At 31.3% G+C, this 24,465-nt stretch overlaps 5 protein-coding genes and 2 long non-coding RNA genes across 7 annotated transcripts; 2 read left to right on the forward strand and 5 right to left on the reverse strand.

Annotated features, from left to right (window-relative positions):
* Positions 1–421: 421 nt before the first annotated feature.
* LOC124918731 lies at positions 422–1,896 on the reverse strand. The gene is made up of 3 exons (XM_047458778.1): positions 1,809–1,896; positions 1,544–1,693; positions 422–1,047 (listed from the first exon to the last, which is right to left on the reverse strand). Exons 1-3 carry the CDS (start codon positions 1,855–1,857, stop codon positions 722–724), a joined length of 525 nt encoding a protein of 174 aa, XP_047314734.1. The 5' UTR covers positions 1,858–1,896; the 3' UTR covers positions 422–721.
* Positions 1,897–2,683: 787 nt separating this feature from the next.
* On the forward strand, positions 2,684–3,375 carry LOC124918732. Its single transcript, XR_007097509.1, has 2 exons — positions 2,684–2,890; positions 2,984–3,375. It is a non-coding gene; the product is annotated as an uncharacterized LOC124918732 (long non-coding RNA).
* Positions 3,376–3,517: 142 nt separating this feature from the next.
* LOC124918733 (helicase-like transcription factor CHR28) lies at positions 3,518–4,708 on the reverse strand. The gene is made up of 3 exons (XM_047458779.1): positions 4,286–4,708; positions 3,980–4,189; positions 3,518–3,867 (listed from the first exon to the last, which is right to left on the reverse strand). Exons 2-3 carry the CDS (start codon positions 4,178–4,180, stop codon positions 3,757–3,759), a joined length of 312 nt encoding a protein of 103 aa, XP_047314735.1. The 5' UTR covers positions 4,181–4,189; positions 4,286–4,708; the 3' UTR covers positions 3,518–3,756.
* Positions 4,709–10,679: 5,971 nt separating this feature from the next.
* On the forward strand, positions 10,680–15,800 carry LOC124920545 (beta-galactosidase-like). The gene is made up of 19 exons (XM_047461047.1): positions 10,680–11,120; positions 11,210–11,305; positions 11,384–11,496; positions 11,645–11,711; positions 11,799–11,891; positions 11,980–12,123; positions 12,203–12,291; positions 12,379–12,484; positions 12,600–12,687; positions 12,969–13,087; positions 13,165–13,329; positions 13,419–13,594; positions 13,699–13,808; positions 13,910–14,019; positions 14,123–14,233; positions 14,358–14,468; positions 14,560–14,765; positions 14,882–15,218; positions 15,323–15,800. The coding sequence occupies exons 1-19, from the start codon at positions 10,926–10,928 to the stop codon at positions 15,431–15,433; spliced, it is 2,547 nt and encodes an 848-aa protein (XP_047317003.1). The 5' UTR covers positions 10,680–10,925; the 3' UTR covers positions 15,434–15,800.
* Positions 15,801–20,137: 4,337 nt separating this feature from the next.
* LOC124914054 (protein ROOT HAIR DEFECTIVE 3 homolog 1-like) lies at positions 20,138–22,107 on the reverse strand. Its single transcript, XM_047454528.1, has 9 exons — positions 22,085–22,107; positions 21,892–21,970; positions 21,635–21,794; positions 21,147–21,534; positions 20,939–21,038; positions 20,725–20,862; positions 20,499–20,612; positions 20,370–20,408; positions 20,138–20,242 (listed from the first exon to the last, which is right to left on the reverse strand). Exons 1-9 carry the CDS (start codon positions 22,105–22,107, stop codon positions 20,138–20,140), a joined length of 1,146 nt encoding a protein of 381 aa, XP_047310484.1.
* Positions 22,108–22,620: 513 nt separating this feature from the next.
* Positions 22,621–23,177, reverse strand: LOC124918736. Its single transcript, XR_007097511.1, has 4 exons — positions 23,130–23,177; positions 22,959–23,021; positions 22,813–22,869; positions 22,621–22,733 (listed from the first exon to the last, which is right to left on the reverse strand). It is a non-coding gene; the product is annotated as an uncharacterized LOC124918736 (long non-coding RNA).
* Positions 23,178–23,216: 39 nt separating this feature from the next.
* On the reverse strand, positions 23,217–23,883 carry LOC124914063 (protein ROOT HAIR DEFECTIVE 3-like). The gene is made up of 4 exons (XM_047454540.1): positions 23,754–23,883; positions 23,600–23,667; positions 23,434–23,497; positions 23,217–23,318 (listed from the first exon to the last, which is right to left on the reverse strand). Exons 1-4 carry the CDS (start codon positions 23,790–23,792, stop codon positions 23,217–23,219), a joined length of 273 nt encoding a protein of 90 aa, XP_047310496.1. The 5' UTR covers positions 23,793–23,883.
* Between the last annotated feature and the right edge of the window lie 582 nt (positions 23,884–24,465).

The following is a 24,465-nucleotide window of genomic DNA, read 5'->3' on the forward strand; positions in this document are numbered from 1 at the left end:
GTGATCTAAGTAGATTTTGCTTCCTTACTTTTTTGATATTATTATCATTGTAATCCCAATAGAGTGAAAAGTTTTTAGTCCAGATAGATTTCAAATTCTAACTCCACCATTGGTTGTGCCAACAAGTTGGCTTCAACAATATGAATAAAAAACTAAAAATTTGGTCATGGTTTTGGTGGTGGTGTAGTATCCAAGTGAAAATTTATAATGAGGCAGATGGAATTGTTGTGTCCATATGGGGGTTCATTGGAATTGGCGCCATGCCCCTTCTATAGTTGGGGTCATGTGTATGAGAGCTTTTCTGGTTAAACCATTTAATTCTATCACATTCATTTTCTATGTAATCAAGCTCTATGCAGCATCTATGAACACTTAAGAAAATGCCAACATAAAAGAGTACAAACCAGGTACAAATAATAAATGAATCAATGGGATAATATTTCCAAAATCAAAATTAAGGCACATTGCTCCATAGTTTCAAAATGGGATCATATCTGCTCATGCCAAATACTTCACAAAAGGTGTCTACAGATTTAGAACTTGATGCAAAAGTATTTGTCATGTTTTCAGTAACCAAGTGGGGTTGACTATACTAATATGTTTTCTGTGCCTAAATGGGAAAAAGAGAATGACAGCATAAAACATTCTGTCAAGTTACTGTGATTAGAGGCAAAAATATGAAGAGAATGATATTTTGAAGTTTAATGGAAACAGATACCAGCTACATAGTGGGAGTGTATTTTGCACCAATGAACTGCTTAAGGATGGCTTTCTCTTCATCCAGCTGTTTCTTCTCTTCTGCATTTTTTGGCTTGATCTTTCTCTTCTCCTCAAGCAACCATTTGAAGAGCTCCCTCTGCTGATTTTCAGGTACTCGCTCACGATTCTTTGGAGCTTCAACAATGGGCTTGGAAGATGATATTACCGCCACATCTGCAGTAACTGAAATGGGAGTTGGCGTTGGAGTTGTAGTTGGAGTAATCTCTTCCACTTCCAAGTTTTCAATATCCTCCGAATCCTTCTTTTTAGTTCTCGTGAACAAGTAGACTATACAAGTAAAAGTTATATCTGTTAGATTAAAATGCGCAACAAGACAACATTTATACACAAATTAGAGTTGGTTTATGAAATATGGAAATTAATAGTCTTCAATTTCATTGTATAAAACTTTGATTCAAAAGAAAGATAATCCTCCATAAATTTTATTTGTTTCTTGATTATATATTACTTTTAAGAAAGCACATTCAATTGATCTAACATCAATTGGAATATGAATCATAATTCTGAAATCTTCAATTGCTCACAAACATCTAAAAAACCAGGCAGCATTACTCCAAAATCTACAACTATATCATTTTGGATTACAATGTACGAACAAGAAGTGAAATTTACAAGCAGAACTTACTTTAAATCATGACCTAAAACACACTGAAGACAATTTGAAGTCAAATACTAAAGATAACAAGTCCATTGTGCAGGAAAGAGTACGAATTAGCACAGGTGTAATAGATAAGTAACATAGATTAGAGAGGAAGAGAGAAACCTCCAACTCCGAGATTGACTGCTAGAAGAAGGGGCCAGAGGAATTTGTAACGGCGGGCGAATGATTCAGTCGGCGGCGGTGGCGGAGGAGGAGAAGAAAACTGATGCTGCTGTTGTTGCTGCTGCTGAAGGAGATTTTTCAGCTGTGCAGCTGATCGTGAAGATCTATATTAATATAATTGCATACTTCCGTGCAAATCCAACGACAAATCGTGTACTAAATCATAAATGGTAAGATGAAAGAGAGAATTTGTTGAGAATGATACCTTTCTTGGGCTTGTTGGTGAAGAGCTTCGGAGGTTCCGTCGTCGTCATCGTTAATTGATCGGAATCCCTTCCGTTCTTCCTGACTTGCCCCCCCCGTTTGGGAAATTTGATAATATAACCCTAAAAAGAAGGAAAATTTGATATTTAACCTCCATAATAAAGTTTTTGTTTTTTAACCTTTTTTTTTAAATTTTTTCCAATTTTACCCTTAATAACCTTTTTACTTTTTTTTTTATTATTATTTTTTTTTATTTTTCTTTCTTTTCTTTTCTTTTCTTTTCCTTTCCTCTTCCCCGCTTTCCCTTTCCCCCGACCGAGTTACACTTCCCCTTCTTCTTCTTCTCCCAAGCCGGGATCCGCTGCGCACGACAACACTCGACTCCCACGATCGCCGACTCCCCCTCGAGCCCAAGCCCCAGCTGGACGATCGCCAACCCCGGCGGCGCTGAGCTTCCTCAGGTTTTTCACATTCTATTCTTCCTTTCTCGTTCTATTCCTAAATGCCGAACAAACCTGAATGTTTAGTTAGGGTTCACCTGAACAAACCTGAATGCTTAAAACCTGATTACTTTTAGAGTTTTAGTTTAGGGTTTAGTGTGGCGTGGGGGGTGGGCGTGGGGCGTGGGGCGTGGGGCGTGGGGCATTGGGCGTTGGGGGTGGGCGTGGGGGGTGGGCGTTGATCGTGGAGGGTGGGCGTTGGGCGTGGGGGGTGGGCGTGGGGGGTGGGCGTTGGGTGTGGGGTAGGCGTGGGAGTTGAGCGTGGGGAGTGGTTTTGAGTGTACAAGCATTTTGAGAAGTCTTTGGCTATCTGTCCTTTATGCATTGTGAGAATTTGTTGATTATCATTGCATTTTCTGTTCGTTTGATGGGGGCAAGTTTCGACTCTGGATACTTCTAGACTCGATTATATAAATTTTTTCACTATTCATACAGTAGTTTGAATTTATTTAGAGCCAAATCTCTCAAACTTTGTATCCTCCAGTTTTAGGAAACTTGTAAATTTTGAGTAACAAGAATCTGAAGATGCAAGAGAGGCCCCTGCCAGAAAGTTGTTTGCACAGCTTGATAAGGACGCAAACAGGTTGTCTGATCTTTCTTGTTCATTTCTTTCATCATTGTGCTGTTATTAAAACCGTAAGAATCTTACATAATAAACTTACTATTTTTGGTGTAGATACTTGTCGGACATTGAATTGGTACCGGTCATTGGAAAACTTCATCCATCAGAGCGTTATTATGCAAAACAACAGAAATGATTGCAGGCTGATTCGGATAAGGATGGAAAGTTAAGCTTGACAGAAATGATAGATAACCCCTATGTGTTTTATAGTGCTATATTCAGCGAGGAAGAGGAAGACGACTTTGAGAATCATGACGAGTTTCGCTAGTCTTCACACGACACCGACAGAACTTTGGTCTTCTCTAGAATTTGAAAAATGTTTGTAGGATAAAACAGGTACACTATCATTCATCATTGGCTGTAAAACTTTGAAGACTTGATACTTATTTTTATGTAAGCAATTTGTATTCTTATTTATTGAAGAAGAAAGCATGTATGTGAGTTCATTGATTTTATGAAAATGATAACTTTTTTACTCTATTAATATTAATGGTTAACATTTTAACAAAATTGACAGCATTTATTTAAAACCTACAGATAATATCACAGCTTTTCCCATTCAATAAGGAAATTGGCATACGAGTAAAATAATATAAGTTTGAACTATGTATATTGAGCAACAAGAAAAAAATAATAACTTAAACATGACTACCTTGCTATATACATCTTTTAAGGTGCATTTGATGGGGACTAAAAAACAATTCTAAGCATCAAGTGTAGCCATTATAATTAACTTTCAAGACAACATGACTAATGTGCTTTCGACTTCTTTTTTTCTGCCAAAATAACACATTCAAAATATGATAAGTGAAGACAGTTGAATAATATTACGTTCTGCCAAGGAAAATGTAATTGAGATCTTCCACTGTTAGCCGAGTTGCAGATGCACCAACTTGATCTTCACCAAAGGCAGATGCAACCATTTTCCTCTTCTCGTCCTGTGAAATAATAGGTTAAGAAGCAAATTATTTGAACTTCCAAACCAAAACAATCCCAAATAGGCAAAAATCTCAAATATGATGGGTTAAGAAAGCACATATAAGAAGTTACCTGGAGAGTCAAAATCCGATCTTCAACCGTGTCTTTAATAGTTAGGCGAAATAATGTAACTGGCAGCGTCTGTCCAATTCTATGAGCTCTTTCAATTGCCTGGTCTTCTGTAGCTGGATTCCACCACAAATCCAAAAGGATAACTTGACAAGCAGACACCATATTCAACCCAAGGTTTCCAGCCTTTAGTGACATCACCATTACCGTTATCTACAATGTAACAATTGAATGCATACGATTGAATATCTATTTCACAGACATCAAAATATTGATTGGTAAGAAAATTATTGAAAATTTTTCAGAAACCTCAGCCCTATCTCTTGAAACCTCCCATAAAGCCTCCTGAATTCTATATCAGACTGGTCCAGTGCATGGCCAACCAAATCCAACATGCTTGTCCACTGAGAGAAAATTATTGTCTTTATTGGTCTTCCAGGATCAGAAGAAGAACTACCCAGGTATTGGATCTTCGGATCATCAATCATTTCAGAAGGCTCTGTCTTATGACGTGATTGAAGAATGTCGAGAACAACCTTTATTTTAGCTGAAGTGAAATCGTTCTTCATGACATTAGATGTCTCTCGAAAATGGGATTTGTCCACAGAATCTCTCTCAGTTTTTTCTGAAATACAATTAATTAAGGTAGCTTTGGAGAATACTCTGTCGGTACTAAGTTGCTTTTTGCATCTAGGGGCAGGACATGTGTTGTCATCTCCAGTTAAATATTAACACACTGATAGCAAAATATATGCCCGCATACTGTTACAACCGCATCCTCAGATGGATCCTATAAAATAATCATAAGGCAAACATAGTTTTAGGGAGAGGAAAAAAATTGAAATTATTATCACTCTTAAATAAGAAAGCAATGATAATCAACAAATTCTCACAATGCATAAAGGACAGATAGCCAAAGACTTCTCAAAATGCTTGTACACTCAAAACCACTCCCCGCGCTCAACTCCCACGCTTATCCCACGCCCAACGCCCACCCCCCACGCCCACGCCCACCCCCCACGCCCACCCCCCACGCCCAACGCCCAACGCCCACCCCCCACGCCCACCCCCCACGCCCACCCCCAACGCCCCACGCCCCACGCCCCACGCCCCACGCCCCACGCCCCACGCCCCACGCCCCACGCCCCACGCCCCACGCCCACCCCCCACGCCACACTAAACCCTAAACTAAAACTCTAAAAGTAATCAGGTTTTAAGCATTCAGGTTTGTTCAGGTGAACCCTAACTAAACATTCAGGTTTGTTCGGCATTTAGGAATAGAACGAGAAAGGAAGAATAGAATGTGAAAAACCTGAGGAAGCTCAGCGTCGCCGGGGTTGGCGATCGTCCAGCTGGGGCTTGGGCTCGAGGGGGAGTCGGCGATCGTGGGAGTCGAGTGTTGTCGTGCGCAGCGGATCCCGGCTTCGGAGAAGAAGAAGGGGAAGTGTAACTCGGTCGAGGGAAAGGGAAAGCGGGGAAGGGGAAAGGAAAAGAAAAGAAAAGAAAGAAAAATAAAATAATAAAAAAAAAATAAATAAAAAGGTTATTAAGGGTAAAATTGGAAAAAATTTAAAAAAAAGGTTAAAAAACAAAAACTTTATTATGGAGGTTAAATATCAAATTTTCCTTCTTTTTAGGGTTATATTATCAAATTTCCCCCCCGTTTTACATAAGAGAAAAATTAAACAACTGATTCAAAAAGTTCATTCAACTTTAAATTCGTTCAAATAGGTAATTCAACTTTCTAAACATTTCAAATAAACCTCTACCGTACTACATAATATTCTATACTATTAAATTAATTCTATTAATTAGAGATAAATTATAATATCTTCAGCGTTTCGTGAGTACAATTTTGTTTTTAACAAGGAATCGATATGATATTTGTGTTTACATTTCGGTTTAACCTTAATTTTGTTCCGAAAATTAATAAACATAATTATATATATAATATTATTATATATTTTTTATATTTATAAAAAAATTAAATTTATTTGTTTATAATAATATAAATTTTCATATATTATAATATATATAATATTAAAAAAATAATTTATATAATTTTATTTTTAAAAAATAATAATTTATTTTAAAAGTATAAATCACACCAAACCAGACGAAAATTATAATAAAAAATCCTTTAAATAAAATGAGACAGGATAGTTAACATATTTTTCTGTGAATCGACCCCTACTATTAATGTATGAGCCATCACATCATTAATTAATACTAAAATTCTTATTTGTCTCTTTTTTTTTAAATATATATATATATATATTAAGATAAAACACATTTAATTGAGAAAGAGGATTAAAAACCAATTTTTTTAATATGCTATCAATTATCCTGGCACATAATAAATTGTTGTTAAAATTATAGGAATTGTAATTGCCTATAGAAAATCAAAGGGATTATTATTATTAAGATATTAAGCTTTTCTTAGTGGATATGATAAAAAAAAAATTAAACAAGAAAAGACAAATCCAAACAAGGCCTTAATATTCTTGGTGGTGATTTTCTAGTTTCAGTCTCTACTTTTGTTGGGCTACAAGCCCAAATGTGCATGGGCCACTCCTAACAATATGATGTTTTAGAATTATTTAACCAAACAAGGCTGTAAGATAAAATGTTATTTGCTTTCCATATAAAATAAATAAATAAATTGCTTCAAATCGAATCTAAAGGTGTGATTAGCCTGATATATACAAATGTAGTATGTTAGGGAACTAATTAACAAATTAGGTTTTTCTTGATTGTATCTTAATCACATTTTTTTCAATAGTTTAGTTTGATTTAATGTTAAATTTTTGTCGTCATATAATGTTTATTTCGACAAATTTTTAAAATTAAAATATATTTTCAAACTAGAATGTGATTGAATGCGAGAACAATTTGTATGATGAGTGAAACTAAGAAATGTATTTTTGTAATAAAATTTATTTTATTATAAAAAAGGAAAAAAATAGTTAAATATATGTATTGATATAAACTATCTCATTGAAGTGCTTTTTGTTTAAGCTGTGACATGATTATGAGTGTCATGCTAGTTCTCCTTTATTCAAAAAATTAAATATATATATATAAATTAGGAAAAAAGCTCATTTAAACGTATGTACTTGTACAACTAGCTCATTTAAACGTATTCACTAATAAAAGATCATTAAAACATATATACTATCAAAAATTGGCTCATTTAGCCTCTTTTACTAACTATGGTTAACTTTTATTTTTAAATTTATATATTTATTAATTAAATATTAATATACTTTCTCTCTTTCTTTTTCATTAATTAAACTAGGTAATTTATTTTATTCTTAAATTTTTTATTATTTTAATATTAATTTCTCTTTTATATTTCATTTTTTTTATTAGTTTTTATTTCTAATATTTCTTAAATTCTCATTTTTTTAAAAAACTTTAACAACTTATTTATGAATTTTATGTTTTACTGTAATATTTTTTTTGAATGATTTTTTCTTATTTAATTTAATATAATAAAAATGAATACTAGTTTTTTCTTATTTAGTTTAATATAAATAAAAATAAAATTAATAATTTTTTATTTAATTTTTATTCACGACTTATATTAGTAGTAAATGAATTATTTTGTCTAATATTTGATTATTACTCTTTGGTGTTTGATGAATGAGTTTTTATTATTATCCAATTTTTAATTATTAATTAATTTATTTTTGTGTGAAGGATTTTTATTGTTGAAAGAATTTTAATTGTTATATTCAATTATTGGGATAAAAAAATTTAAAATAATTAATAATTAATGTAAATATAAAAAAATATATATAAAAAAAAGAAGAAGAAATATAGAGTTAAAATAATTAATGATGAATGCTCATATATATAAAATAAATTTAAAATAATCAATCATAAATACTCATATAAAAATTATAAAAAAAAATAGAGAATTCATTTATCAGTAATAAATGAAATAATAAATGAAAAAGAAAGAGAGAGAAAATATATTAATATTTAATTAATAAATATATAAATTTAAAAATAAAAGTTAACCATGGTTACTAAAAGAGGCTAAATGAGCCAATTTTTGATAGTACGTACGTTTAAATGACCTTTTATTAGTACATACGTTTAAATGAGCTAGTTGTACAAGTACATACGTCTAAGTGACTTTTTTTCCTATAAATTATCTCATTAAGAATAAGAGTGAAACTAATACGTTAGTTTTTTACGTTTAAAAAAATAATAATAAAAGAAAAGAAATGAGAAAGAGACAATCAAACTATTACCCATCATAAGTGAAGAAATCTTATACGATGACTATGACTTAAAAGTGATTCGCTAATGACCACTTATGCAAAATTGAATCTTATGGATTTATGGTAATTTGTATAATTTTAGAAAGTGTGAAAATATATTGCACATTTTGACATATTGATGGGTATGACTTTGAGTAGGAAAGTAGTTTGAGATTAGTAAAAATCATTGACATATTGCTGACATGATTATGGGATAATAATAAGACAGCTTCATTCCATTATTGTGCAATATCTGAATTGGGTATGTGTTTTAAATTTAATTTAATATTGATGTTTTACATTTAATTTAATTTAATTTAATGCTTAAAATAGTTGTTGATAGTTTAAACATTTTCCTCTATAGTAACTACAAAACAAATTAAAGTCCACACTCCACATGCATCGACAATATATTTATAGGACCAATCTATAAGCCTATTAGGCTATATGAGCTATTCTGAGTAACAAAATTTATCTACCAAGTTTTGTATATATCCTAATATTTTAAAAATAACATGAGTTATATTAATTGTCTAGTGGTTAATTTTGATAAAATTTTAAATGTAATTTTTAGATTTGTTCTTATATATACATTATGGTTGTGTTATGATCTATAGACTAATACATCATAAAATTTAAATTTGATTCATCAAAATTATAAATGTTTATTATTATTAAGAAGTTATAATAATTAACCTGATTAAGATTTAATTCTTACTTAAAACGTTTTAAATTAATGTGAAAAATATTATTTTAAATGACAGGTTAGTTTTCTAACTTAATTTAAAAAATAAAAAATAAATTGACAACATTAACCTATGAGATTTTTATACTAAATATATAAATATACTGGTGTTTTATATATTTTCAAAATTAAATAACTTTTTTTTAAGACACTCAATTATAGGAGTTGGGAGGATGAGGGCAGCTGTGGATTTATAGATCTGATCAATTGTGCAGTGAATACATGATCCTATATGGCCTACAGTTTTTTTTTTTTTTTTAGAAAATGTTTGATATGCTACATTATTTGTATTAAATAAAAAAACACATCATTTTATAGTTATTATTATTTTTTATCAAATTATTTAAATCATAAATTAAAAAGATTAAAGTTCATTAATTTATTCATTATAACATTTAAAATATATTAATTAATAAAACTAATCAAAATAACTTTTTTTTTAAATGCCACATATTATTTTGAAATTTTTGTTATTATTTGTTAAACTAATCATTATAGAATCTAGAATGATAACATTTTATTTCAAGAATGTTTTTTTCTTTTGTGTAATCCATTGAAATAAGAATATAGGCTAGTTTGATTCTTAATCCGCTTAGGGACGTTAACTTATTTGGTCTTATTCGCAAGTATATTGGATATAATCTCAACTTATTTAATTGTTAACCACTTATTTAATCGTTAAATTTGAATATGTTTGATTGAGTTTATACGTCAAACTTATTTATTTTTTATATTTACAATATTACTTAATAATTCATATTATCTATATTATATTGTTATATATATTTATTAATTTAATTTTAAATATTAATAAATGATTTAAATAAAAAAATAATATATTTGAAAATAAATTATATTAATATATTAAATTTTATAAAATTTTGTTAAAATATAATTTTAAATATTAATAAAATGATTTAAATTAAAAAATAATTTAAAATAAATGATATGAATATATTAATTTTTATAAATATATAATTTTAAATATATTTAATATAAATAAATAAATATATATATATATATAAATGTTTAATAATATTTTAAAAAGTATTTTTAAATAATAATAAATGAAAGAAATATATTTTTTGAGAAGAGTTAAGAGTAAAAAGATGAAATGAAATTGTCAAAATTCGGAATGAGATAAATGATATGTTTGAAAGATATAATTTTTTTTTATTTTCTCTTTTCTACACAAAGTATGATTCGTGGTCTTGATTGATTGTCCCTATCACTTATATAAATAAAATTATTAGAAAGATGAAATATATAAAAGAGAATGAATAAAATGATTAGAAAAAATTAAATAAATTAAAGAAAATGAATAAAATAATTAAAAGAGATTAAAAAAATAAAAGAAAATGAATAAAATAATTAAAAATATATTAAAGAGAAGTAATTAAAAGTATTTAAAAGTGATAAAAAAGAAAGTGTTAAATTATAAACTAAAACGAAGGAGGTAAGGAAAAAAATTAAATTTAAACATAAAATTACTGTACAGAATAAAATATAGTAATGTATGGGTTTATTTTAATCCAATGTTATTGTATTAAATCCTCATATTTTTATTTAATATATGTAAGTTATTTTACTATTTATAGTAAATTAAAAGAGAGTAGAGAGGAGAGAGAAAGAGACAGCTATAAAGGTCCATTCTTTATGAGTTTCCAAATCCCAAAGTCTCAAGGAAAGTATCCAATTCTTCTTCTTTTTTTTCCTGAAAATACTCTTTTTTTCTTTTTCTTTTCCCACTCACTGAGCGACAAAAGCACACACATTCACAGCTAATCACGCTCTCTCTCAATTATTTGATGTATTGATGATGATGATTGTCACTTAAACAATTGGTAGGAGTTGCCCTGCAAGTTAAGGGACCGACCAAATAGGGCGAACAAGCCCACCAGTGAAGGAAGGAGTGTAGTCCTAACTCACACTCATGAATTTGAAGCTTGTCACATGTAATGCAATGCCGCCGGCGGCAGCAGCAGCAGCAGCAGCGGCGGTGCTTTTCTGTTCATTGATTATCTCTGTCACATCATCTGTTTCATATGACAACAGGGCTTTAACTATAAATGGCAAGCAGAGGATTCTTATCTCCGGATCTATTCACTACCCTAGAAGCACCCCTGAGGTACCCTTTTTGTATGTTTCCCATATTTACTCAGCGATTCTTTCTTCATGTTCTTCAACTTATGATGATACCCATATGGGTTATTACAGATGTGGCCAGATCTTATTCATAAAGCAAAAGAAGGAGGGATTGATGTAATTCAGACATATGTTTTCTGGAATGGGCATGAGCCCCAACAAGACAATGTATAGACATACTTCACTCATTTATTTTGTTAGCTTCAATCATTAATCCTTAGAGTTTTCTTTGATGATCCACTTCAGTATTACTTTGAGGAAAGATATGATTTAGTCAAGTTCATCAAGCTGATCAAAGAAGCAGGTCTTTATGCCCACCTCAGAATTGGTCCCTATGCTTGTGCTGAATGGAATTTTGGGTAAATCCTTTGGACATGTTTGATTTGCTTCTACTTTTTTTATCAAATTATTCAGATCTGTTACAATTTCAGCAACAAACCAGAAGACATGATCATGATTCCATTATTATTCACATTCAACATTCTTCTTCTTCTCCTTCTCCCCCAGAGGTTTTCCTGTTTGGCTAAAGTATGTTCCTGGCATCAGCTTTCGAACAGATAATGAGCCTTTCAAGGTGTTCCTCCATCAATGAATGTAATTTCCACAATTCCTATGTTAATCTGAGTTTTGGTATTGACCCTGAAAATGTAATGTAATGAAGGCTGCAATGGAAAAATTCACTAAGAAGATAGTGGATATGATGAAAGATGAAGAGCTCTATGAGTCACAGGGTGGCCCTATAATTCTGTCGCAGGTTCCTCCTTTGAGATAAAGATTAATTATAAATTCCTTTCAATTGGGATCTAGGCACTGTAGCTGATTTGAAAAGAGTCTAATGACAGATAGAAAATGAATACGGTCCCATGGAGTATGAAATTGGGGCGCCTGGTGTAGAATACACGAAATGGGCAGCAGAGATGGCGGTGGGGCTAGAGACTGGTGTGCCCTGGGTAATGTGCAAGCAAGATGATGCACCTGATCCTGTTGTAAGTGTCTTGTCTTAAATGCTCTGGATTACTTTATTTTTCCTTCATGTTGAATCTGCCTTTGTCTAATAATGTGCAGATTAACACTTGCAATGGATTTTATTGTGACTATTTCTCACCAAATAAAGCTTATAAACCCAAGATATGGACCGAAGCTTGGACTGGCTGGTAATTAATTAGGGACTTTGCAGAGTTCTTCTCTTAAGAATTTTGGGTTTTTCATTTATGATTTTTATTAACTATTTTCATTCGCAGGTTCACCGAATTTGGAGGTGCAGTCCCATACAGACCTGCAGAAGATTTGGCATTCTCGGTGGCAAGATTTATCCAGAACGGAGGATCTTTCATTAACTATTACATGGTAACTTTTTACTAAATTACCAGAAATTGTGTTGCTGTTTCGTTAGTATAAATTCTACAAAATCCACTAGTAACAACACCATGTTTTTTCTTTTTTTGGTATTCTCTCCATCTAGTATCATGGAGGAACGAACTTTGGCAGGACTTCTGGCGGTCCTTTTATCGCCACCAGCTATGATTACGATGCTCCTCTTGATGAATATGGTAACATGACATGCTTACTATGTTACTCAATTTCCTGTCCAAATCAGAATGCTGACTGCTGGTTCAACTTCTTGTACAAGAAAAGACCTTCTGGTCGTGTATTAAATCATGTTTCCAAGATGACAGTCAAAATGTATTAAATCATGTTGATTGATTTTGGCAAATTTCATAGTTGATCAAGTTTTAGAGCATATTTTGACTATTAGATTTCTCAGAAGCATACACATACCTTCAAATGAAGCATGATTTTACCTTCCTTTTTGTTTTTCATTTCTTTCTAGGGCTATTTCGACAACCTAAATGGGGACATCTGAAAGATCTTCATAGAGCAATAAAGCTATGCGAGCCTGCTATATTAGCTAGTGATCCTGCAAAGATTTCTCTTGGGAATTATCAGGAGGTTTGTTTATATTGATTGCTCTTGACTAATAATTTTCTTCGTATTAATGACATTCGATTTTTGTTTTTACCATAAAGGCCCATGTTTTCAAGTCAAACTCTGGAAGTTGTGCAGCATTTCTTGCCAACTATGATTCACATTCCTTTGCAAAAGTGGCATTTGGAGATATGCATTATAACCTTCCTCCCTGGTCTATTAGCATTCTTCCAGATTGCAGAAACACTGTTTATAATACTGCGAGGGTATAAAAGAGTCTCTAAGAAAAAAAGTTGTTCTTTTCCTCATTTTACATTTTCCACTAATATTCTGAAAAATGGCACTTGATTTCTAGGTGGGTGCTCAAAGTGCACAAATGAAGATGACCCCTGTTGTGTATGATGTTGGATTTTCATGGCAATCATTCAACGAAGAGCCGGCTTCATATGACAATACTTTTACGACGGTTGGATTGTTGGAGCAGATAAACATCACAAGAGATGTCTCTGATTATTTGTGGTATATGACAGAGTAAGTTCATATTATATATATTTTCTGAAAATGGCCAAGTTTTTCTATTTTAGCATTATTTGATGTAAAAATCATCTCTTTATTAATACTTGGTTTGAAACCAGTGTCAAGATCGACGAAGATGAAGAATTCTTGAGTAGTGGGAACTATCCGGTTTTCACGGCCTTATCTGCTGGTCACGCTATGCATGTTTTCATCAATGGCCAACTATCTGGTGCTTTACCTTGTGCTCAATAATACTCTTATACGACAATTGCATATGTTTGTAGAAATGGTTGGCAAGACTAATTTTCGGGTGATTGCTTACTTTTCTAGGAACTGCGTATGGAAGTTTAGAAAATCCAAGATTGACATTTAGTGAAGGTGTGAATCTCAGAGTGGGTGTAAACAATGTTGCCCTACTAAGCATTGCTGTTGGTCTCCCGGTTCGACTCACAGCTCCTTCTTTACCTCTCACCCTGGATATATGATTCTATCTATTTAAACTGATCATAATTGATCTGCGTTACTATTTTGTTATGTAAACAGAATATTGGTCCACATTTTGAGACCTGGAATGCGGGTGTTCTTGGACCGGCTTCATTGCACGGCCTAAATGAGGGAAGAAGGGATTTATCGTGGCAAAATTGGTCCTACAAGGTCTGTTGCAGGGTCTAAATGAGACCTGAAGTACTATTGTGTTGTTGGTAAAATATATATATATAAGTTGGATTAGGTTTTCATAGACTTTGTTAATTTGCCTTCCTCTGCTGATCCTAATCAGATTGGTCTAAAGGGAGAAGATTTGAGTCTCCATTCTTTAAGTGGAAGTTCCTCCGTTGAGTGGGTCATGGGCTCTATGGTGGCACAGCGACAGTCCCTAACCTGGTATAAGGTAAGTAGGTGACCGATCACCTTTGCATGTTGTTTACTTTCTGGGATGGGATTTCATGAGTAGCTGAAACTGTGATCCGTCTACTTTTCAGGCTACTTTCAGTGCTCCAGATGGAGAGGAGCCTTTGGCATTGGACATGAGTACAATGGGCAAAGGTCAAGTATGGATAAATGGGGAAAGCATTGGACGATACTGGCCTGCATACAAAGCATCAGGAAATTGCGGAACCTGTAACTATACCGGTTGGTTTGACGAGAAGAAATGTCTGAGTAGTTGTGGAGAGCCTTCACAAAGATGGTAAGTAGAAACTGACAAAAAATCATATTATTTAATTTAACCAAACAAACAGCAGCAGCTGGTCTTTTCTTTCTTTGGTAACCGAAGATGTACGTGGGGATTTTGATTTTGATCAGGTACCATGTTCCTCGATCTTGGTTGAAACCAAGTGGGAATTTGCTGGTTGTGTTTGAGGAATGGGGTGGAGACCCGTTTGGTATTACTTTGGTGAAAAGAGAGGTAGGTAGCGTGTGTGCAAATATATTTGAGTGGCAACCCACTTTAGTGAACTGGCAGCTTCTATCCTCGGGAAAAGTCGAGAAACCTTTGAGACCGAAAGCTCACCTATCGTGTGCCCCCGGTCAGCACATCTCATCAATCAAATTTGCTAGCTTTGGAACTCCTGAAGGCTCTTGTGGAGCCTTCACTCAGGGTGGCTGTCATGCTGTTCATTCTTACGATGCCTTTGAAAGGGTAACAAACAACCAGCAAATCTTCTTCTTCTAAGCTTTATAATAATTGTAAAGATTTGATGTTGAGTTTTTTTCTTAAAAAGTGTTGTGGATTGCAATTTGCAGGTATGCATTGGGAATAATTCATGCTCTGTTAGGGTAACACCTGAGATGTTTGGAGGAGATCCATGTCCATCTGTCATGAAGAGGCTCTCAGTTGAAGCTATTTGCAGCTAAAAAGCAAAAGCTTTCCCACTAAATAGAAAAAGAAAACAAACGAATTCTTCTCAGGGTTGTTGGTTGGACACGATACAAATTCTTGATAACATTCAGCAATTGGATTGGAATACTAAATGTTTTGGCTATCTGCCCGGATTAACTTGTCCAAAAACACATACATGATATGATGACCACTCTTGGAGAGATACATCAGTTTCTGAACTTTCATTTTTTGTTTTTGTTTTTGAATGTAGTAGTAATATACACAACAAATTAAAGGGACTGGGCATGCATGCACATTGAGACAGCAAAAAATTGCGTCCATGTGTTCATGATCATGTATTCTTTTCGAGGAAATATGTTGTCTAGCTAGCTTTCATCTGTATTTCTTTCTGTATCATCTATATATATTTTTTCAAAAGGTAAAAACAAAATTTGAACTAATGATAAATTTCTTCATACTCTCATTTAGGGGTGTTCATCGGTTCGGTTTCAGGTTATTCGAGTTCCTCAATTCGGTTTCTTCGAATTTTTTATTTTTTTTCGTTAGTTCGAAAACCGAATCGAATTCGAATAAATTCTAATTAAACAAAACCGAATTCAAATTTTATATTCGGTTTGAACTTCGAATAATTCGAATTCAAACCGAATTCAATTTTCTTTAATTGTAAACTCAAAACAAAATGAACCAACAAAGAATTGAACTGAGGGTTAATACTACCACTAGTGTTTTTGTTTCATTTTTTTTATTTGATTTTAAATCTTAATTCAAAATATTCTAGTTTGATTATTTTGAACTTATTCTTAAATTAAGTTTGGAAGAATAAATAATAAAAAATGAATTCAGTTTTCGGTTTGGTTTTCGAGTTGAAACCCAAACTCGAAAACCAATTCGAAAACCGTATTTGAATTCGAATTGGTTTGAAATTCGATTCGAAAACCGAAAATGAAATTCGAATTCGGTCGGATATTCGGTTCAGACCAAATATTGAACACCCCTACTCTTATTGAATGCTTAGATAGAAGGTTCTCTCGTATATTAACAAGGAAGCAAGAAAGGAATTCAATTGACATGTATAAATTCACCTATTTATTTAGAAATGTGCGCCCAAAATCTGCACCACTCCAATTAATTGTTTAAAATAATCCTATAAATTATTAGATCATTTGGTATGTTTGTGCTTTATTTCACCTTACTTTTATTTTTATTATTATTATTTTTTAAAAATTATAAAAATCTTTTAAACATAACGAAACAGTATTACATAAAAAGAAAACGATTAACTCTTTCACCGACTTTATTGGTTTTCTAGAATGGAACTAGAAAGTGTAGAATTATGAATATACGCATCAGACGATCGCGATCATTGAAATTTCGACGATTTTTTTTCAAACTAGATAGTTTAACCAAATTGGAATGGTAACCCAATTATGTAGGCATGTTATATCAGTCGCATCAATCTAAACTTCTCAGCAACTATCCAAAGACTCGATCATCATCTGATGAATCTTAGTGATACTCCACAAAAAACTTCAGATACTAGTTAACCTTCGACAATGCAAAAATAAGCGAGTTACTGATTCACATCCCCGTGACACATACGACTAATCATAATACACAATTTTTTAATGCACGTATCATCCATAAAAAATCCATCATTAATAACGTTTCATCAAAAAACGAGATATTGAATGAAATTTTTTGACTCTAAAATTTTTTCTCAACAAAAATTATATGGAATCATCCTAACGAACAAATTGTAGGAATGCAATATGTAAACTACCAATGTCTTGTCAACGCATAACGTTTAATCAAACAAAAACACTTGTTTGCGTCATATCAAAAATAAAACTCTATTATGAGACCAACTCTCCATGATGTTTAATCTACTTTTATATCTAATTAGGCTAGCGAAACTACTAGACCGATGATGAAACATGTCTTTAACTGTGACATTTCTACATATAGCAATTAAAACAAGTTCATGATACTCCATAGTTAGATTTTTGATATTACACCAAATGTTGTCCAAAAAACTAATCGAAAAATTATCCCCCATAATGAATTTAGACTACTCACAAAAACTTTTCCACATAGAATAGTTTTCCCTCCAAATATTATACCCCGCTGGATAATTAGATATTTTGGTGAGCCAACGAAACAAATTTTGACCATATTTTATATGATCATCGATGCTCAAAGACTATTCGGCTTCGTTGCAAATCTAATACACCATTTTAATAGAAGAACCTTATTAAAGGAAATAATATCTCAAATATCCAGACCTCCTTGATCTTTAAAATATTTAATTTTATCTCAACTAACTAAATGATAAAACGATGAGTTAGAAGATCACCATAGAAATTTACATATTATTCTTCATTTTCACCGCCACACTTTTGAGGAAAATGAATAAATACATCATATATGTGGGCATATATTACAATACACTCTTAATGAGGATTAGCCGATTCATTTTTGAAATTAATATTTTTTTCCATCTAGATAATTACATTATATTTTAGTGATAATCGGGTCTCAAAAGACTTTATATAATAATTTAGCACATAGTGACATATCAAGATAGGTTGACGGAAGACCATTAATTCTGAACCTCAACACATTTGTCAACATCATCATTCTTCTATTCAAAACAAAATATGAGAAAAAGAAATATAATTTATTAATATTAACTTGAAGACCGAAACATATACCGAATAACCAAAAATATTTCGAAGTTATTTAAAATTTCTGTATGTAGCCTAAACCATGCAGAACATGTCATCAACGGAAAATAAATGGATGAGTCCCGATTTTTTTCCGAAAGTCATCATTTTTTAGAGGGCTTCCATAACAATGACAAACATGAAAGGAGAGAGTGGATCACCCTGTCTGATCTCTCGGGAGCTTTAGAAAAATCCCTGAGAACTCTCATTAATAATGATAGATAACTTAACCATCGAGACACAAAATCTAATCCAGTCAATTCATTTCATACCTATTCTCATTCTGTTAATTACATCAAACAAAAACTCTCAATTGACGTGATCATAAATTTTTGATGTCTAACTTAACAAAAACACATTTGTCACCTCTTTAATTAGTTGAGTCAATGCATTCTAGCTATTTATATGACAATCTATGTTGAACGCCATTTAATTACTAGATATGACTGTCTTTAACATTTTTCGCAACCAATTAACCAAACATTTTGCGACAATCTTATAGAAAGACAAAACGAGATTGATAGACCTAATGTTCTTCAAATCTAATTCATATAACGTTACAGATGAGACATATCAAAAAAGCGTTTCAACTCTTGTCAAATGATGATAAATGATAAAAATGATCAATTGATTCCATAATTATAGTCTTAAGGAAAGACCACGATTTCTTAAAAAATCCAACGTAAACTTATCACATCTTGGTGTTTTATCACTTTTACACCTTTTAATAAACTCATATTGAACAACTTACTAATAATGTGAATCTGACAACTCACCTTCTAAGCGGAGAATTTAGGAATCTCTTCAGCCCCATCAATGACATTAATTTCATTAAACAAGTCATTGATTTTAGCACAAAGAACCAACTTTTGAGAAATCTACACAGATTCGTTAAGTTCACAAAGAGATTACTTGACGGAGAATCAACCAATGTCTAACTCACCCACCATAATTGCACACGTGATATAAAATCTTCCTTGTTCAATAATTTATTTTTAAATCTAAATGGTCGACATGTTTTCATTGTCCATCAACGTTCTATTAAGATAGTTCAGTGATCTGAACAACTATATTGAAAAACAATATAACATTATTATGCCTTCACTATCTTTTAAAAAATAACTTTCAAAATTAATTTTTTAAATTTATTTAATTTCTTTTTAATTTTTATTTTTGCATTTTTTTTAACTTTATTGACTTGCATAATTTCTTTTTCATTTTTTATTAGATGAAAAGTTCTAGCAGGACTCATACACCCTAACTTAAAACGTTTTGAAATGTGAATTAAAAATGAGATATTTACTCTCTTATGAAATTCTTTTCTATTTATGCATGATTTTTTTAAAAAATAAATAGAACTACAACCTTTATTTTCTTTCGTGTATATATATATATAGTTAGGAATTTTCTTAGTGAGATAATAAGTCTTATTAATTTTCTAATAAAATGAAAGTAAAAATATAAAAATATATGCTTGACGTCTTAATTAAGTAAAAAAAACTGAAAAACAATTTTATTATAAATAGAGTCAGCTACATATCTTATACCAAATTAAAGGAAAACAATACATTTTTATTACAAACAAATACAAAGGCAACAATGACCCTTGTTAATTTATTACACAAAATCCAATAGGACTGGAAAACACAATTGCATTAATAATATATATATATAGTGCAATTTATTTATTTATTAAGGTTGAAGCTTAATTTATTCGATCGGTAATTGCATATTCCAAACAGTATCTCCATCAGGTCGACCATGCATCCATGCATGCTTTGTTTTCCTTTCCTAATACATATAGACATATATGATTATATACATATAGGATTAGTTCATATCATTTTGAAATTGCATGTATTATACAAATTAATTAATTAATAGATCGTTAATTATCAGTAACAATATTATTAGTTAGTTAATTTGAGTACTGATGAAAATAATTAATCAAGCTCTAAATTAATACATACCTGATGTGTTAATTGTGTGTCCATTCTAAAATAGTTTGCCAAGCAAATCAATGGCGAGTGCAGGGACAGGAAACGCTGTTCGCAAAACCGTTTCCAAGACATTGGGCTGATGTTGTTGTTGTTGCTGCGGCTTTTTTAGAAAAAAATATTTTTACAATTAAGCGCATATAATAATCATGTATATATATTTATTAAATAAAGGAACGTAAACATGTATAATTGTTATGCATGATCAATTATGAAATTGAGAATCTAACCTGATTATTAGCTGTTGCAGCCATTTTATCAGCATCATTCTGTAAAATAACAAATAATCGATCCAGTTTATTTCATTCATATTCATATATATTCATGAAAGTAAAGAAAATGAGAAATAAAATACCCACCCTTGCTTGAATAGTTTGTTTGACAGAAGTAATGATAATGCCAGAGGATTTTAGAAAGTGATCCCAAACAGTAGCACAAGTAGCTGGGCTCATCAATGTCTTCGATGCCTCCACCTGATTAATTAATAATTTCATTAATACATTAATTTATATACCTAGTACCTTTAAATATATAATATATATATCATTAAAATTATTGGAAATAAATTACAATATAATTAATTACCCCATCCCATTTACTAGACGTTAGACGACCCTCTCCACCTTCTTCTAGCAAAGCATTAGAAAGAATTTGTTGAATGTTGTCACTTTCTTTATTACTGCCCAATCTTATTATAGCCATAGCAGACATAATATTTACACACTGAAATTATATAGTATTAAATCGACTAATTAGTTCATTATAACAAGATAATAAATAAGTATATATATATATATACCTGAGTTCGAGCTGTCTTTACAATGTCTTGGATCATGTCACTTCCTTTCCAAGATCGTGGGATATTTGAGTCCGGTTCATTCAGGAGGATATAACAAAACCTAAATATTGATTGTGCATAATCAATCATCATTAGATTTAGCGTTGGAAAATCAAGCATTAACTACCTTAATTAAAAAGGTAAAATCTTTAACTAATTAATTACTTACTTGTCTTGCATGAGCTGTAAAATTTTTAAAGTTTCTTTTCTAACATTTTTCTCAATAATATCTCTTCCATAGCCCTTCAACATTTCATCTGCTTCTACCTTAGCAGTGTCATTTGTGCCCAAGTCCTCTAGGCCAACCCTAAACTCAGAGCAAGTCGACTCAGTCTCGTGTTGAAAGAGATCGCTAAGATTGACCCACATGTTACTTTCAGGTTTTTTCAGAATAGCTCCCATAGATTCTGTCAATCCACTTTTGAGTTTCGACTTAACTTGGTTTGTCAGCTCATTTTGTTTCATTGACCTAATGGAATCCACATGGCTACTTATTTGAGACACCAACTTATCTCTTACTTTGTTAGATGTCCATTGAGCTTGTTCAATCTTTGAATCTATATATATATATAAATATCCAATTAATCATTGTTAATAAGAAATATAATTGTAAAAGCATGATCATTTTAATAATAATAAACTAGTTAATATATATACCTTTGTAATCAGAATCGAATTTCACCAGCATCTTAGACCAATCTGCAGCCTCACGAAATTTTTTGCCTCCAGTCATATCTTTCTCGAGATTAGATTTGAAGTCATTTAAAGCTTGAGAAGATATGTTGTCCATTAAGGACCCAAGTATCGGTTTGATTTCCTAAGGATGCAATATTATTTAATGGTAGGAATTGAGAATAACCATTATATTATATAGATATTTAGAGCTAAGAGAGATATGTTAAGTAGTTAATTACTTGCAACAAACGTTGTTTTAGTTTTTCTCTATGGTCCGCCTTAACAACTTCGTCATAAAATTCGGCTTCTTCATCATATCTGAATGATTAATTAACTTAATTAATGATAAGGACTATAATAAGGGTCTTTTTTTATATATAGAAAAACAGATATACTTAGATATAAAAGGTTCCAAACTTAATATGGACTTACTCGGCCAAACATTTGTCCACCATTGAAGTAACTTTTATGCCAAAACCTGGCACTGGAGGGCTATTAACTGCTCCTTTCAGTCCACACCATTCCTTCAAATTATAAATTGATCAGGCCGGACCGACCGAAATACTCAAGAGATTAATTAATTAACTATTATTATATTCATACGTACCTTATTAGCAATGAACCCATTAAATTTATCATTGTCAATTTGTTCACATCTAATTTTAGCAATCATCACCTACACATGATCATTAAAACATATATAATTTTGTTTATTTTTAAGTAGATAAACTTATCAATAATCCATATATGATGTGTATCAATTTGTTGAATTGATGATTCATATAATTGTTCTTAATTAATCATATCATTAAAATCAGTTTAATAATAAATTAAACAAGCACCTTCAATCAATAATACTGCCTGCTATAATTATTGACAAAATGACTTTATATGATTAATAAAAGAATAGTTTGTTAAGAATTAAAATGACCTTGTGAGAAGGAATGTCAAGAGCTTTATCGTTAACGACTCTATCCCATATCTCGGATGTGCTCCTAACAAAGTCCATGGCGGGAACTAAAGGTTTAGTTTGTAAGGATGCTTCAGACGGATGAGAGAATCGCTTCCTTAGTTTGGCCACCTTTAAATATCATCAATTATTATAAATTATATATTCAGAATGAAGATAATATATATATTAAGAATGAATAATTACTCACATCTTCCATGAATTTATCATATGCAAACTCATAATGAGATAGTCCCACCACATCAAGCTGTTATTAATTAGTTATAGTTTTATAAATTGATGGATTAATAAAATTAGATGATGAGTAATTATTTATAATTAATTAATTATGCTCACAACGAAGTAATCGTCAAATGCAGCGTCCTGGTTATCTTTTGACTTGGGAATATTATTCCATATCTGCAATTATATTTTTAATAATATTTAAAACCAAAGTCTAATTAATTTATCAAATATATACTCAAATATAGTATATGTACTAAAATATAGTATATATTAATAGTATACCTCCAAAGTGTCTTTCAACAATGTAGCCGAAAGCTTCTCTAGAGTGGTCTACATGCATTTAGTCATAATCAACATTTATATCCATATTTACAATAAATAAATATAAGTAGATTGACTCAGAACCTTTCCCATGTCACGAATAACAAATAATAATGTTGTCTTCCGTGGGGCAAATAATCGCAACATTGCCTATAAATTGGTATATATATATATATATTAGAGAATTTTATAATATTTATTAGATAATAACGAAAACTTACTATATATATAAGAGTTCAATATAATGAATAATTAATTAAGATACCTGGAATATAATTCTTAATAATGGTTTGTTAGCAGCTTTTTCACGTCCAACATCTTGATACCACCTATTTAAAATAATAAATAAACAAATTATTAATAAGAAAAGGAGATTATATATATTGAATGAGAAGTGAGATAAATAGATCGATATATATAGCTAAACTTACATATTAATCAAAAGTGTGTCAGAAAGAACTAGAGAAAATAGTGCGATCTTCATTTCAAAGTTATGATCCTGAAATTAATTAATTAAATAAAATCAATTACTTAATAATTAATATATATTTATTTAAAAGAGAATTGATTGCATGTGTATCGTACATCTCCACGTTCTCTTCCGTCGTTACCCTCCAAGTCCATGATGAGAGTGCATCGATCAATAATAGGTGATTTTGCAAGCCAAATTCCAAGTGTTGTTTGAGTTCTACACCATTAATTACTTAATTAATTATTACAAGTTTAATTAATTGATATCATTATAATGAAGAAATGTATAATGTATCTAGCTAGCCCTACCTGCCATCATCGGCGTCCATCATTCTAAAATTGGATTTGAATAGATGATTCAGTAGAGTACTTTTCCCTGCAACCATTTTTTTTTAAATTTTGAAGAAATAAATGGGTGAAATTAAAAATATTATATAATAAATTAATTTGTTAAATAAAAAAATAAAAAAATGTACGAACCGCTACTTTGTGGACCCATAATAGCAACAGTGGTATAGTTGAGTCCAGATTTACCAAGGCTAGTTAAGTCGGAGAACTGAATCAAGCCATTCTCGTCGATCTTACCATCTCCATCGATAAGGTGGGCAGACACACACTTGATTTCATCATCACCTATCAATATTAATTAATTAATTAATATTAACCCTCAAATATTTAGCAATATTAAATTAAATAGACACAAAATAATACCCATATTATCTCAACTGACTGCAAATGAAGTTTGGAATAATGGTAATTAATGAAAGGGAATGGTGTGAATTCCATCTCTTCCCAATCCTCTCCTTTATATAGAGACTCCAACATG

The sequence above is a fragment of the Impatiens glandulifera genome, chromosome 1 (assembly GCF_907164915.1).
Source record: "Impatiens glandulifera chromosome 1, dImpGla2.1, whole genome shotgun sequence".
Taxonomy (NCBI): Eukaryota; Viridiplantae; Streptophyta; class Magnoliopsida; order Ericales; family Balsaminaceae; genus Impatiens; species Impatiens glandulifera.

What these genes read in the sequence shown, in the direction of transcription:
- LOC124918731 (XM_047458778.1), bottom strand. Translation starts at nt 1,857, where the DNA reads ATGACGACGACGGAACCTCCGAAGCTCTTCACCAACAAGCCCAAGAAA. An exon ending in CACCAACAAGCCCAAGAAAG is followed by an intron (nt 1,694 to 1,808) that starts GTATCATTCTCA and finishes CTTCACGATCAG; the next exon opens with CTGCACAGCTGAAAAATCTC. An exon ending in AGTCAATCTCGGAGTTGGAG is followed by an intron (nt 1,048 to 1,543) that starts GTTTCTCTCTTC and finishes TTACTTGTATAG; the next exon opens with TCTACTTGTTCACGAGAACT.
- LOC124918733 (XM_047458779.1), bottom strand. Translation starts at nt 4,180, where the DNA reads ATGGTGATGTCACTAAAGGCTGGAAACCTTGGGTTGAATATGGTGTCT. An exon ending in ATCGGATTTTGACTCTCCAG is followed by an intron (nt 3,868 to 3,979) that starts GTAACTTCTTAT and finishes ATTATTTCACAG; the next exon opens with GACGAGAAGAGGAAAATGGT.
- LOC124920545 (XM_047461047.1), top strand. Translation starts at nt 10,926, where the DNA reads ATGAATTTGAAGCTTGTCACATGTAATGCAATGCCGCCGGCGGCAGCA. An exon ending in GCCCTATAATTCTGTCGCAG is followed by an intron (nt 11,892 to 11,979) that starts GTTCCTCCTTTG and finishes GTCTAATGACAG; the next exon opens with ATAGAAAATGAATACGGTCC. An exon ending in CTCTTGGGAATTATCAGGAG is followed by an intron (nt 13,088 to 13,164) that starts GTTTGTTTATAT and finishes TTTACCATAAAG; the next exon opens with GCCCATGTTTTCAAGTCAAA.
- LOC124914054 (XM_047454528.1), bottom strand. Translation starts at nt 22,107, where the DNA reads ATGGTGGACAAATGTTTGGCCGA. An exon ending in GTGGACAAATGTTTGGCCGA is followed by an intron (nt 21,971 to 22,084) that starts GTAAGTCCATAT and finishes TTAATCATTCAG; the next exon opens with ATATGATGAAGAAGCCGAAT. An exon ending in TTACAGCTCATGCAAGACAA is followed by an intron (nt 21,039 to 21,146) that starts GTAAGTAATTAA and finishes ATCAATATTTAG; the next exon opens with GTTTTGTTATATCCTCCTGA.
- LOC124914063 (XM_047454540.1), bottom strand. Translation starts at nt 23,792, where the DNA reads ATGGACTTGGAGGGTAACGACGGAAGAGAACGTGGAGAT. An exon ending in ACGGAAGAGAACGTGGAGAT is followed by an intron (nt 23,668 to 23,753) that starts GTACGATACACA and finishes AATTAATTTCAG; the next exon opens with GATCATAACTTTGAAATGAA. An exon ending in TATTAAGAATTATATTCCAG is followed by an intron (nt 23,319 to 23,433) that starts GTATCTTAATTA and finishes ACCAATTTATAG; the next exon opens with GCAATGTTGCGATTATTTGC.